At 36.1% G+C, this 14,856-nt stretch overlaps 1 protein-coding gene across 1 annotated transcript; it reads right to left on the bottom strand.

Annotated features, from left to right (window-relative positions):
• Window positions 1-802: 802 nt before the first annotated feature.
• Window positions 803-5,621, bottom strand: LOC143613638 (clathrin interactor EPSIN 2-like). The gene is made up of 12 exons (XM_077087293.1): window positions 5,587-5,621; window positions 5,013-5,064; window positions 4,843-4,922; window positions 4,674-4,752; window positions 4,031-4,114; window positions 3,807-3,952; window positions 3,004-3,306; window positions 2,817-2,912; window positions 2,479-2,678; window positions 2,201-2,376; window positions 1,421-2,102; window positions 803-1,339 (listed from the first exon to the last, which is right to left on the bottom strand). Exons 1-12 carry the CDS (start codon window positions 5,619-5,621, stop codon window positions 981-983), a joined length of 2,292 nt encoding a protein of 763 aa, XP_076943408.1. The 3' UTR covers window positions 803-980.
• Between the last annotated feature and the right edge of the window lie 9,235 nt (window positions 5,622-14,856).

The following is a 14,856-nucleotide window of genomic DNA, read 5'->3' as shown; positions in this document are numbered from 1 at the left end:
CAAACGTGACAAAACACCTCCATTGATTATGCTTAAGTCGTTGATCGCAAAATCTTCTCACACGCGTAGTTCAAAACAAGTGTGTGATACAAATTCATATACCAAAACAAGCTTGACTAGCCAAGCATAGCATGATAAGATTTCACTCTTTGATCTTCAATTCCGAAGATGTATGATCTGAAATATACATCACATTAAATTATACCAAGTGAATACATAAAGATTTTTGTTTCATATCCAATGCAAAAAAAAAAAAAAATAAATATGTTTTCACTCGTCCTTTAAAAAACACTTATTTTCTCTCCAACGTTATATTCTTACTAAAAACACACTTATTTCCAGTTTTCCTTTCAATGTCATAAAAAAAATGATATAGAAGCGAACCCGCCCCAATTCTCACCCCCATTTGTTTCTTACAGACACAGGCTCCGACGCCCATCTATCCCACAGATGCTCCACATCGACACATGTATGTCCACAATCCACATCTGTTTCTTCCGGACACAGGGCTCCAACGCCCATCTGTCCCACAGATGCTCCACATCGACACACATATGTCCACGTTGGTTATGTTTACGCTTTTAAACTAGCTACACCCTTGATCACGTACTCGATAGTTATCATATCTTGAAAATTTTAAAACAATAAAACTAATAAACCAAGAAATAACGAAAGAAAAGTGAGTCCTCCCTTATATTTATTAACAAACAATACATGTCTCAACAAATAACATAACACAAAACTGTTCTATAAGGCAACCTGAGAATGGTCATGTCCTCCATTGTATACAAACTTCACATTTCACAACACCTACAATATTACACCATACAATCATACATTAAACTGAAGTTTATCGTCACAATTAATCTTTCAGGCCAAAACAATACGCGGTTGAATCATGCCTTTGTACATATCTCTGTGTAAGATCACTCTTTTCCCCTTCTATTCGGTTCCTACCACCACGTTGACCAGAAAGACTTTTACCTGTAACCGCCATACGGCTGTTGACCATAACCATAACCACCGCCACGACCCATCATCGGGTTGTAAGTTCCAGGTTGTTGCATCTGGAATTGGCCCATGGGCTGGTTCATGGCTCCGTAACCTCCTCCATAGCCCGAGGCTGCACCCGGCCCCGCCATGCTGGGACCCATCATGGGGTTCAGTTGCGGCCTGAGTGCGCCCACACCAGCTCGTCCAATTCCAGAACCGGAGCCCATGGCCTTGCCCATGGTTGTGTTAGATGTTACCGCAGCTGCACTTGGTTTCTCCATTCTTTTGTCCTTCCTGTTCAAGGCTTCAAAGTCAACCCCGATATCAGATAACGGGTTTGTTTTAGCTGCGCATGTAAAAACATTGGTTAGTATTATCAATGTGACAAAAGAATATATAAATTTGGATAAACCATGAAGCAACTTACATCCAGCTATATTCAGATTAACAAGCCCGCGGTTCAACGTATCAGCCCAAACGGTGGATTTAGTCTCGAATCTGGCAGGTTCTTGAGAAGCTAATACCATAGCACCGGTTGAGGCGTTTAGGGCAGGCCCAGACTGAACTGGTGGCTGTTGATAGACAGTTGAAGTGGTGGTAGGTTGAGCCACAGATGCAACCAGGGTCGCAGAACCCTGATATGCAGGTTGACCATTGGAGCCAGGATAACTGGTGCCCATTTGAGATGGATAACCGGGCTGTGACATGTATTGACCACCTTGAGGTTGAAAACCAGGTTGTGACATAAATTGACCACCTTGAGGTGGAAAGCCCGGCTGTGGCATGGGTTGACTGGCCTGTTGACCAGGGAAAGTTGACTGAAATGAGGTCTGGTTCTGTTGACCCGGGAAACTTGTTTGTGATGGGAGTTGAGCCGGTGGAGCTTGAAAACCAGTCTGTGAAGGTCCAGATGGCGGGAGGATATCTGCAAGAAAATCAGTAGTCGGGTCAAACCCTCCATGCCCAGTATTATTCACTGGATCTGGTGTCGGGGCGGTTGATTGTGGTGGTTCAACACTGACGGTAGTTGTTGATTGGGGCGGGGCTGAAAACCCATTGGTAGATGGAGCAGCTCTAAACGGGCCGTCACCAAATGGATCATCAAAGGGCTGCATAGAAAACACAACAAAGAAGTATTCAGGCATTCATTGATAAAAACTAAAAAGGGTATTTTAGGTATTTGTGTTTGGCTGGTTGTGAAGCACACCTGGGCAGGGCCACTGGATGCTGACGATGCAGCCACAAAGGTTTGACCAGGAGCATCAGGTTCAGAAGTTGGAAGCGTAACAGGAACGAGAGCCAATGAATTCAAGGAGAACGGGTCTGATGAAGAACCGAAGAGATCAGTTTCAGTACTGCCCGATGTTGGTGGGGGCGGGGCCGCTGTTTTTCATGCCAAAATTATAAGTTTAAATTCATGCATATCAAATCATTAAGTATAATGAAAATGTTATAAGTGGAACTAAAAAAATAGCTTTTTTTTACATGGAAATGAACCTAATGACCCACGGGGATCAAATTCATCAAACCCGTTAGTTTCATCTTTTGGGGCAGAAACAGGTACAGTCGGTGCAGCGGCTACTGGCGGTGGAGCAACTGCAGGAGCCGCCGGAGGGCCGCTAGGAACTGTAGTTTCTTGACTAGTAGTTACGGTTGGTGGAGATACAGGTTTCGTCTCTGCATCCCTTCAAATGTTGAAAAAAGAGTCAGACTAGTAAGTCAAAATTTAAATTACTCATCATCACCAATGATCTATTACTAAATGACATTGGCTTTGGCCCGTTCAAAAGTAAACGGGTCAAAATTGCCACCACAATTTATACCTCTCGTTATAATTGGGGCTACGACCGTCAGCCACAGCATCTTCATAACTAGGAGGCACGCCAAGATTTTGTTCAGGAGACTTTTGCTCAAACTGCCTGCTCAAACATAAAAATAAAATAATACAATAACTATACTAAAATATGGGCCTAATTTATAGTGCTGTTAATATATAAATAACTATATTACCTTCCATCGTGAGATTGATCATCACCATAACCCCGTTCTCTATCTCTATCAGCGCTTCTACTTCTTCGGTCGTAACTGTCACCATCAACACTTCTTCTACCTCGGTAATCATCATCCCTATATTGGTCTTGACCGTAACGTTCTTCACCGTAGCGATACCCGTCCCTTTCTAGCCCGTACCCATTTCCGTTTCGGTAGTCGTCTCTACTTCCATAACGACCTTCATATCGATCATCATCATAACCTCCTGCGCCACGGTACGATCCGGGCCTGTATTTCGAGCTTCCTGATGTGTTGTGAAACCTGATTAACAAGTTAAGTTAAAATCACATGTCTTCTTGTTAGGGGTGAGCATAAACCGAGTAAGACCCGCAAGAGCCATCAAACTTGAACCCTTGAAACCCGTTTATAGTTAAATAGGGTCGGTTCCTGGGTATAGCCTGGGTCCAGCAACGGGTCTGAAGGAAGACCCACGAACCTGTTTGTATTTCAAATCAATTATCCAACCTAGTTGATTTATTGTTTAATTTTGTAATTTTCTTTATGACTCGATATCAAACAAACGGGTTGCATACTAACAATAATTCTTATGTTGTTATTTACGTTTGTGTTATTGTTTTCTACAAATGGCAATGCAAAGCCCAGTAATTTCCCAATTAAAAACCATCTCATATCAAACAAACGGGTCGCATACTAACAATCGGTTCTTGGACCTGAAAAGCCCGTCTAGGACCCGAACCGATTATTAACATTAGGGTCAGTTCTCGGGTCTCGTCTTTACTATTAACATTAAGTTAACTCACTTGTCCCAGTTGGCAGCAGCCTTCTGCCTAACTTCCTGTATTTTTTCTTTATCATTCACCAGATTCAAAAGATTTTGCGACTTCTTTCTAACATTGTTCCCCTGATCTTTTCCGTGATGATCAAGATACTGAAAATCTGACAGTGACTGCCATATAAAAGCAAATGTGTACCGATTAATATAGTAAATGAAAATCTAATGATGAAGTTTAATAAGTTACAATACCTTCATGTGATAAGAATGTTCCCTAATCTCATCTATGACACGCTCTGACCCGTTTGCTACAAGGTATTCGAGAACAATCAAACCCTGGTGCAGAAGCAAAAAAGTCAACCACGGGTTACGTTTTATGTTTAATAACGATCATGAATAGGAAGAAAATTCACTATTAGCTTTAGATAGAGGTGCCAATCAAACCATTTACTTATGAATGGGTTGATTTGGGCTAAACAGGAGTACAAAAAGGGAGAACCAATCAAGCAGGTCTAAGGGATGATTCAAATCTGAAGTCACCAAAAGTGTTTTGAAACCGAACCACGCCAAGCTGTCCAGTCCAAACAACTCGTGGCTCGGAGCTCACTCAGAAAACGCCCACTCGAAAGGCTCATTTGAAACAAAACCAAGCCAAGCTGACTCGGTTTGTAAACCAGCCAAGCCCAAGCAGGGGTGGCTCACTGGCTCGCTCATTAGCTTGCCTTGGTTTGGCTTGTTTGGCTCACTCGGCTCAGTTTAGCTCAAATCCGAGCCGAGTTGAGGCTGAGCTCGCCCTGGTTCGGCTCGGATTAGCTCGTGAGCAGCCCTAATTTTGCAGCCTCTAGCATAAAGAAAACAGCATTTGGGTTTAATTTCGCATATGAAGAGTTCAAACCTTGTACACATGGCGCCAATTTTTCCCAGTATCGTTCACACGATTCCAAATAATTGACATGATCATTTGGTATTCATGACTGCACATGCATAAACAAGGATGAGTATTCACGAGCTGAAAAAAGATATTTTAGTCTTCTATGTTTTAACAAAAAAAGAACATATCATACTAGTTTCTTGAAGCGATTGCAATATCAGCAAGAAGCGATCCATGGGGACCCCACGTCTCGTTACTAGTAGCATCAAGAACCTAGGAAAACATTAATCAAAAATCAACAAAACAGTAATAAATAATTCAACTGCATATATTATAATTTATAAGAGAGAGAAAAAAATCCACCTTCTGTTCTATTGAAGGCACTTTAAGAACTTTCTTGTTAACTCCTCTCTTACTGCATTGAATAAAATTATAAGGTTATAAAAATATAAAACCAAGCACAATGAGGTATTGAGGTTGTGCATGTAAACGAACAAAACGTTCAGTGAACCGTTTGCGAAACTTTTTTGTTTTTTTAATAAACAACATGATTACATGAACAAATTTTTTGTTCAAGTAAAAAACAAACACGAACATGTGTCCCGTTCGTTCGATTATGCTTCTTCATATTCGTTTATGTTCGTTCATTTACCTTTGTCTGTGCTCGTTCATTTATGTTTGTCACGTATCCCATTCATAATGTTAATACTAACTAAAACCAATATAATTTTCAGATTTTAGGAACCGGTTAGTTTATGTTTGTAAACATCTATGTTCATTTCAAATATTAACGAGCACGAACAAACATAAACAAACGCGTTTATTTTCCTATCAAACAAACACAAACAAGAAAATCCATTAGTTCGGTAGCTAAACGAACAAACACGAATGAGCTCTAAAACTTAATTAAACTTATTGGAAAAGAAATTGAACTTACAGATCCCTGACAGTTTGATCAAAGGCCTTCTTCATTGTCCTTTTAACTGAAGCAATCAATATTCAGATCAAAACAGTGCCTCAAAATACATGTAACTTCAAATATAAGCAATCTAATATTCTGACATTGAAACTAATCAAGTACAAACATATATATATCATACTGATTTATCCAACCCCAAACCCACATCATGATCTTAATCAAAACCCTAACAATTAACAGTATAATTAAATAATAAAAATCACTAATTTTTACAAAAACATAGTGAAAAATCAAAAACCCATTTCAAATAAATGTTTAATTTTCCAAAGAAACTCAAAAAGCAAATCAATAAGCGGATCAAACAGGTAAATTGAGTCCAACCTGGTCAAAATTGAAGTGGGTAGATCTGGGAAACTGGTCAAACAAAGGAACAAATCAAAATTGGACTCAAAGACTTGTTGAATTGAATATTGAAGATGAATAATAAGAACAAGAGATGGAGAATTTGGTGTGGGTTTTTGTTTGTGTGTCTGTCAGCAGAAGAAATTATACGGAGAAATTTGGGGGATTTTGTTCGAGAAAGAATAAAAATAAAAATAAAAATAAAAATAAAAATGGTCTTTACTAAATAGACAGAATTACAAATTTTGTCCTTTAAAATAAGACGAATTACGGTTCGTGTTCTTTTCTTAGTTTCCTTGCAGGCGGTGTACTTTAAACTTTTTTTTCCTACAAGTTTTGTCATTTACGCTAACTAGGTTAGAAAAAGTCAGTTAAATCCCATCACGTGAGGCGCATGTGAGGGTAGTTTTGTCCTTTCATATATCTCTGCAACTAAACCCTTTATCAGTCTTCTTCTTACTCCGCCGGCAATGCTACCGGAATCCACAAACAAACCACCACCACAATAAACCACCACAATGTCACCACCAACCAAACACCCACTTGAATTAACCGGTGAATCTCAACTGGGATCATAGAAGCTATCAACAAAATCAACATTATAATCAAACTATTAGTTGGAATATTGAGCCACTTGTTAACAACCATAGGCCACAACAACTCTACACAGTTGCAATCCCAACATTTTTCAACTTAATTTCTGATATGCAATTGGAGATCATACACACACAAACATATGTTTTGGATTATTATCCCCAAATCAATTGTGCAGTGAATGTGTGATTAGTTGTCCACTGTCTTGCGATGCCGCCTAGGGTTCATAAATGGAACCCAGCAACAACACACAAAAATCGCCCACCGACAAACAATCGCCATCTAACCCACGACCCAGAGACCGTCGTCCGTACTGCCTGCCTCTCCGCCACCGGTTCCATCGCCACCCACGTCACCACTCACCTCTCACAAACCCTAAACTCTAACTGCAATCTCTCCACCACCACTTCGCAGATCTGAAAAATCGAAATCGCAGACTGGACGGGTTTTCGGCCACCATTACGGCAGCAGCTACGGCCACCATTACGGCAGTCGGTTTTCCGGCCACCATCGCCATCGCCGGAATCACCATCGATCCCTAGACTCACCATCGCCATCACAGTCGGCGATATGAGGGTTTCCGGCCACCATTACGACAGCTTCTACTTCCCTAGAATCACCATTGCCGTCACAGTCGGTTTTTCGACCACCATTACGGCAGCAGCTACGGCGGCTCCGGCGAGGCTGTGGGCGGTAGATTGGTTAGTGAGATTGATGATGGCGAGGTTGTGATTCCGGTGGTGGTGGTGGTGAGTCCGGCGGGGTGTTTAGGGTGGATTATGTGATGGGTAATTGGTTGGTGAGATTGATGATGGTGATTGAAGAAGATGTGGTTAGTTGCAGAGATATATGAAAGGACAAAACTACCCTCACATGCGCCTCACTTGATGGGATTTAACTGACTTTTTCTAACCCAGTTAGCGTAAAGGACAAAACTTGTAGGAAAAAAAAGTTTAAAGTACACCGCCTGCAAGGAAACTAAGAAAATGACACGAACCGTAATTCATCTTATTTTAAAGGACAAAATTTGTAATTCTGTCTATTAAATATATGAATATGAATGAATCTTGAATTGTATTTTGTTTTCTTTTTTATAAGTTTGTTTCTAGGTGGCATGTAGCAAGTCTTTGCTGGTGTCTGGCTGCTATCATTTCATTTCATTTCCATCTGGAATAATAATAATAATAATAATAATAATAAAATGACAAAAATAATTATTGGTGTATACAACGAGAGTTAAAAAGACGGTTAAAGATAAACAGTTACGTAAATGTCTTATGTGGAGGAGGCACGAAACTGACTTTTGCAAAACGGGTTTGGGCTATAAACCGAGCTGGGTTGATCAACATGTTATAAAATTCGGTTTGTGAAAACCACTTAGGGTAAAATGTTTGAACCTATCAAATCGATTTGGTTCGGGTTATAAATCGGCTTAGGTCTAAAAAACGGATTTTTGCATGTTTTCAAATTGGGTTGGTTCCAAAACCGATTTCAGTGAATGAGAACGAACCAGTGAGTTGGGGCTGGGGTCGGTCAAAACTAGTTTTGTCATAATCGTTTTTTTTAAGTGGATCGGCTTAGAAATCGATTTATCAGACCCAGACTGGTTTTTGTTGTACATTTCTAGTTATGGATCATACAGTTTTCTACTTACAAGTTGTTTATGGATCATACGGCAATATGATAATTGTAGTGTCTCTAAATGTAATTTTTTTAGACATAATTTACAAATTTTCTTTGATGAAAAGTCAATGATGATGTTATCTTCTTTTACCTTTTACTTTATTGTTCTCATTTGCTTTGGATGTTTTAGAGCGTAATTATTTACTTGACTTTTTCAAGAATTGTTGAGAAAAGTCATTGGTAACAATTGCATGTGACAAACCACCAAAAGGTGTTTACACAGTTATATTTGTGTCTAAATTATATAACTTTTAAGTGCCATGTGATGAACAAATATATTTTAAATTTTCACATAAAATATAAAGAGAGATTAAGACGTTAGTTACTATTTAATTAAAGAACGTTTAATATATTGTCTATGCTGATATGGAATACGAGAGCTAGAAAGACCGAAAGAGAATAAGATATGTACTTATACATAATCGTATTATATGTACTTAAATCCCAAAAATTAAAGTATCATATATATTTCTCAAAGTCCTTTACTTAAAATAATTTTTATATTAAAATGCGTACGCTTAAAAGATGTAGGAAATCAACAAGAGGTGGCATGTTTCCCGAAAACTCGAAGAGTATGTTTTTCCGAGAAAAAAATAATAAAAGTTTGAGCGTGAGTATTCAACTCCTGACTCATCCTCATTCAAATGTTGACAGTTTTGAAACTCCGCTAAGAAAACTTAGCGTGCCCTTAAACCTTGACGCATTGTTAACATCTTGATGTACCATTAAATGCCACTCAATCTAAAATAACTTTTTGATGAGTTATCATATAAATATCCGACTTACATTCTATAAATATTATCATTGGTTATAGTAAATTTATGAATGAAATGATTTTAAAAAGAATATGAAGTTATAATAGACGTAAAAGCATTTTGTCACTTTCAAATATACGTTAAGTAACTATGATTCAATACAAAAACAAAAATTATAAGATATGAATTACACGTCCACTCTATTCGAAAAGATAAAGTCACCACCACCACTGCCTTCGGTCACCATCCCTTCTCCCGTAGCCACTAACTTTTTTGAACCATGACAAAAACCAAACAAAAAGTAGACATAAAAACGTTAAAACAACGCACGCCCATTGCGGCATGTTAACAGGCACAAATTTAGACCGAAACATAAAACAGAGAATATAATTATTAAGTCGATTTAGGATCCGCGCGTTCCAAAGGGACCATTAAACGGGAAAAAAAACTAGACGTAAAAATGTTCAACCACACCCAATGTTGCGACATCTTAAAATTTAGACTGAGCGTTAAACAAAAATTATAAAAGATGAAAAATATAGGAGACCATATGTTGGTTTAAAAGTGAAAAGTTGTGACAAATATGTAAAATATGAATACTGGTTAAAAATAAATAAAAGAAAATGAAAAAAAATAAAAGTAAATATTAACAATGCACAATATACAAACCACTTCTCTAATCATGATTTAGTAAGCTTTATTCTTTCCACACAATTCAAAATCTAGAACGTGAAAAATATTTTGTTTTCTAAAACGGACATAATAAGTGTAACCTTTTGTCTAAATTCCCCGTATTCCACCACTAATCAGAATTTAATTTCTGGTTTTATGCTCATACACTAGTGGCTTGCAGCTTGTTGAGTTTAATTTTGTATTTTTTATTTTTTAAAATTTAAGTTTTGTAATGATAAATGTTACAAACTTTGCTTGTTGTATTGTTTGCATGAGTTTTTATTACATCAAAACAGAAGACAAGCAGGCAGCAGGTTGCGTCGCTACCCCCGTTTTGAATTGCAAAACCAAATCTTTTAAAAACTATATTTGCTGATATTGGAGTCGTAACATTACTATGTTGCAGCAAATTGATAAGTTTGAAAACAAAAGGGTAGCTAGAGCCCCAAGTAATCGTCTTGATCAAGTCCTGGATCGCTAGTGATCTCTCATTCGACTTTTCACTCGTGACCAAGTCTTCTTTTTCAACACTCATCTTAACAAGCATTATTATGTGATACAAAATGATATTGTTAAATTCGAGTAGGGTTTTTGGAAAAATGTTTCCAGTTTTGTTTTTCAGTTTGAAATATCTAATGTGTTTAGAGTTTACTTCAAAAGAAACAAATGCGTATTATTGGTGTTTGTACATGTAATAATTTTATGCAGGTTTGACCCACGTGTTTGAATATTTAACCATATGTCCAGAATTTGATTCATAAAACAGAAGTTCTCATGTATGATTGAATATAACTGTGGATTAAACTGCATTACAGCAATCAATTAACCTTATCACAGTTGTGCATGTAGCAAATCATTGTAAACAGTAACACTGCCAACAAATTGTATTTGTATGAACAACAATGTATCAAATAACATTACAATGAAGCATAAAGGGCAATTTAGGTAGTTGTAAGCATATCCATGTATAATGTATTTGTCAGCTTCTTTTTTTTTTGGCGGCATTATATTCACAAGACAACTAGTAAATAACTAGAAGGCAGAAGCCAACAAAAAACAAAGAGAAAGCTTACATGTTTAATACATCGAAATTATACCAATATATTGACCCAATCGACTCCAATTGATATTCCACAAGAATATACTTCGTAACCCCACAATATTTAAATTGAAAAATAAATGCTTCCAATTTAGTTCAACCTCCAACCTACCTCTAAAATCACCCCTCATTCTTGTCTATTAAAATTTAAAATAGAACCATCAGTTTAATAAAAAATTACAATGATGCCATCTAGGCGATTTTCAACCAACCTGAGGAGTTTGCTTTTAGCTAACTTTTTTTGTTTTACTCGTTAACTGATCGCTGTCCTGTGTAATCTCTTCCCATGATGATTGACACTGAATGAATTTCATGATGCGACTAACTATACATTCGCGAGGCAATTTATTTAAAAGAGAGGAAAACCATGTCTCCGCTTCTCCACTCAGCATACAAAATCGTTGAATTTTCTCTTTATATGATTTCGTTTCTTTATCTATATCACATGAGTGCAAAAAGAACACATGCCTGAGTGATCTTAATTCAAAAGGTAGCTTGACACAATCCAGTAAAAGGTAAAGTGATAAGAGGTAGAGTGGCATCAGTCCTAAAGGTAGTTCAATGCAATTATTTATCTAAGCCTAAATAACATCATGACCATTGACAGCCATGATGCATCATGCAATGCAACAATAACTTTAAAAATGATTTGAAAGTTGAGGGTAGACTAAAGTAATATGGTATTTAGCAATAACATTGAAAAAACAAAGAATTAAAAAAAAAAAAGATAAAACTTGCAAAAAGGCAAAAAAAAAAAAAGCCCTAGCCAATATTCAAGGACCCATAATGATCAAATTTGCTAGAATCTTGGAGGCCTAAGCAAATAGTTTCATGATGTGTGTTAATCACTAAACTCGAATATGATTAAATTTTGCAAAACTAGCAAGTACTTGAACCTGTTTATGAGTTTTCTCAATTGTAATTCGTTTATATATCTATATATTTCATTTTTTGTGTCTAATTGTTTCCATATATGGGTAGTAACATCCACGATGTTTTTAGTTAAACTTCATATAATTCATTTTATTATACTATCAGTTCTATAATTTCTATTAGTTGAACTTGGCTTGTCATGTAATGCACGCACCTACACCACCCAACACAAAACAACTAGCATGTTTATATATAGAGAGAACTTTGCAATTATGCAAACAAAAGGTCAACTCTGAAGTCTGAACAGGACCACCATTAGGTGTACCACCTTGTGCTAATGTGTATGTGTGTATATATATATATAATAATTTAATGTTTCTGTTGATGTTATATGTGATTTTATAATTAATATATGTGCCAAAATAGTAATATAAAACTTGTGTGTATATGTTTGAAGTTTGAGCAACTACTTCTATCAGATGTAAGGTTTACACATGTGAATTGCGACACACATTTACATATATATTGTTATATTTCAGCTAAATGCATATACATAGGAAACATGTAGCTGTTTTGTAATCGATCTTAACTAACATATGATCGATGATGTTGAATTAAATCCGGTATTGCTAACAGACATGCAAGATCCACATGTTTACCATTTACACAATAAAAATGAATGTTGTTCACTAAATCACTAATATGAGTTTCTATCATTGTAACACAGTCAAAGTTTAACATGTGTGTTATGAAATATGAACCAAAACCTATCATGAAATTGATAACATTATTTTCAACAGTATCATACCACAAGTCAATCTATTGATATTGAAGCAGCTACTAATCTAATCAGTAATCACAAAATACGAAAATCGTATCCAGACAAAAACTCACAAGAATCATAGATCGCAACAACATTCAAGAACAAACAATTTTATAAATTGGCCTCTAATGTTTTGTAAATGGCATTGTGTTTGTAAGGATCCGGGGATACAAATGTTGCAGACAATTTCAGATATGCCAAGTCAAATAAGAGAATTAGTTGTACATTTTTAAATATTAATATACAGTATTTAAAACAGCTCGTTCACATATATAAATAAGTTGTCAAATACAGGATCTATAACGAAACATATGTTCCTCTATATTCTCTAAGGCTCTAGCCTGTGGATATAATATTTGAAAACACATAATTATCACATCTACTAACTAGTTACTACCATTAAACTTGCTATTAAACTTGTAATGAAATATTTTAAACATAAGTGACGCTTGTTGAAAGAAGTCAGGATGACATATGACAGGCATATCTTAGTGAGATAAAACTTAAAAGCCTTCACTCAAATCTGACTCATAAATCTAAAAAGTATGAAACAAAACCAGATCTCTTTCAATAAACAAACAAGGTCAACATGTCTTACTCGTATACGATAACTAGGATTACTCTCACTCATCGTTCAAGTCAGTTTGGAACCATAACTAAAGTTCAACCGTCAATGTCACCCATCAATTATCTTTCGCTCCATTGTGTTGTTTCACCGATTTCACCATGCTATTGGAGAGTGAAAGTGAAGACTGCTATATAGAGTGGATGAACTATGAGCAACACGAGGTACTTTATAAACTTAAGAAGACTATGGTGATGTAGACGATGACGATGAAGTTGGCTTGAGAGAGAACAATGGCATATTTTGCTAATCCTAACCCAGTATCCAATATAAAATGTGTCGCGTACATGACACAGTACCCGTTAGCTACTTGTTGCACATTACCTATCGGGTTCGTAGATATCAGGTATGTTCTTTTAAAGATTTTGTATAGTAAAAATCACTTGTTAAGATTCTCATTAACCAAAACTCAATCTTTAATTCAACTAAGCAACTTGAAATATTAAAAACTAGTGTTTCACCCGGCGCGTTGTGCCAGACACATCGGTAAAATCCGAACGTTGGTAAAACCCATGCGTTGTCGGTCCCGGGTGTTGAGACGGAAAGTCGACGCAAATTCCTTCGGTTTTGATTACGTGTTTTATATATCGGAACTAAAAAAAAGTATAAAAAATTGAGGTTGACCAATTGGGTGGCGATGGTTCGTAAAACTCGGCCATTGGTAAAATTTGAGCGTTGCCAGTCTCGGGCGTTAAGGTGACGAGTCTACGCAAATTCGGCTGGTCTCCGTCGCATTTGTTAAGGTAATTAGAACTAAATAAAAAACAAATTTGGCATTTGGTTGTTTTCGTTACGTTCGTTACAGCCTTGGAACTAAAATAAAATACGATGAGTTTACGTGAATTCGGCCGACAACCATCACGTTTGTTACGATACCGAAACTAAAACAAAAAAAACAAATTGGCATCGATCGATTTACATTATTTTTGTTATGTTACCGGAACTAAAAAACGAAAACATAAACAATAAAAAAAACTAAAGGGACCACTAAGGTGCCGCCAGGTGGCCCAATCGGGCACTTGCGGCACCAAAGTTCTCTTTTATATATATTACTAACTAGGTTAAATACCCGTGTATACACGGGTTTGATAAACTATATTAACAAAAGAACAAAACTATGTGAAATACTTACATTAGTTTGGTATTAGATGAATGAATATGAATATGTATTACAACATTAAATGAAATGAAATTTTCATAAAATAAAAAAAAGAAAAAGAAAATTAGATGGTAAATTTTCATTAATCTCTAAAAACTTCTTCATATACAACATTTGTATTTATGTAGTTATTCTCTTCATTGAATATTAGAAAATTGTCTCCATCGCTAGTATTAATCTAGTAAAGTGTGACATAAATCTTTAAAAACTTTTCTTGTATATAATGTTTAAATATTATTTAATTAACTTTTCTTACTAATAACACATGATTGTTAGTGAAAATATATTTTTAAGAAGAATAGTGTTTAAAACAAAAGATTGATACAACTCATACAAATACATAAACAATACACAAAGTTTAAATAAATATATTATCTTATAAAGCAATATAAATTAATATTTGTGTTTAACATTCAATATATATAATCAAAACACCGGATACTAAGAGTTTAAAACAATGCTAATCCACAAAAACTGATAAATACTTTGAAACATAAAAAAACGTTATCTTAAATATAAAAATTCACTTCACGTTTTCAAAACAACAAAACATCTCAAACAATATGAAACCTATAGGTTTTTGATAACAACGACCGTAAGATA

The sequence above is a fragment of the Bidens hawaiensis genome, unplaced genomic scaffold, assembly GCF_021521415.1.
Source record: "Bidens hawaiensis isolate Kalapana, Puna unplaced genomic scaffold, B.hawaiensis_p1.1 tig00037990_1, whole genome shotgun sequence".
Classification (NCBI taxonomy): domain Eukaryota; kingdom Viridiplantae; phylum Streptophyta; class Magnoliopsida; order Asterales; family Asteraceae; genus Bidens; species Bidens hawaiensis.
The sequence above is the reverse complement of the archived record's forward strand: the minus strand, read 5'-3'. Positions and strand labels throughout refer to the sequence as shown.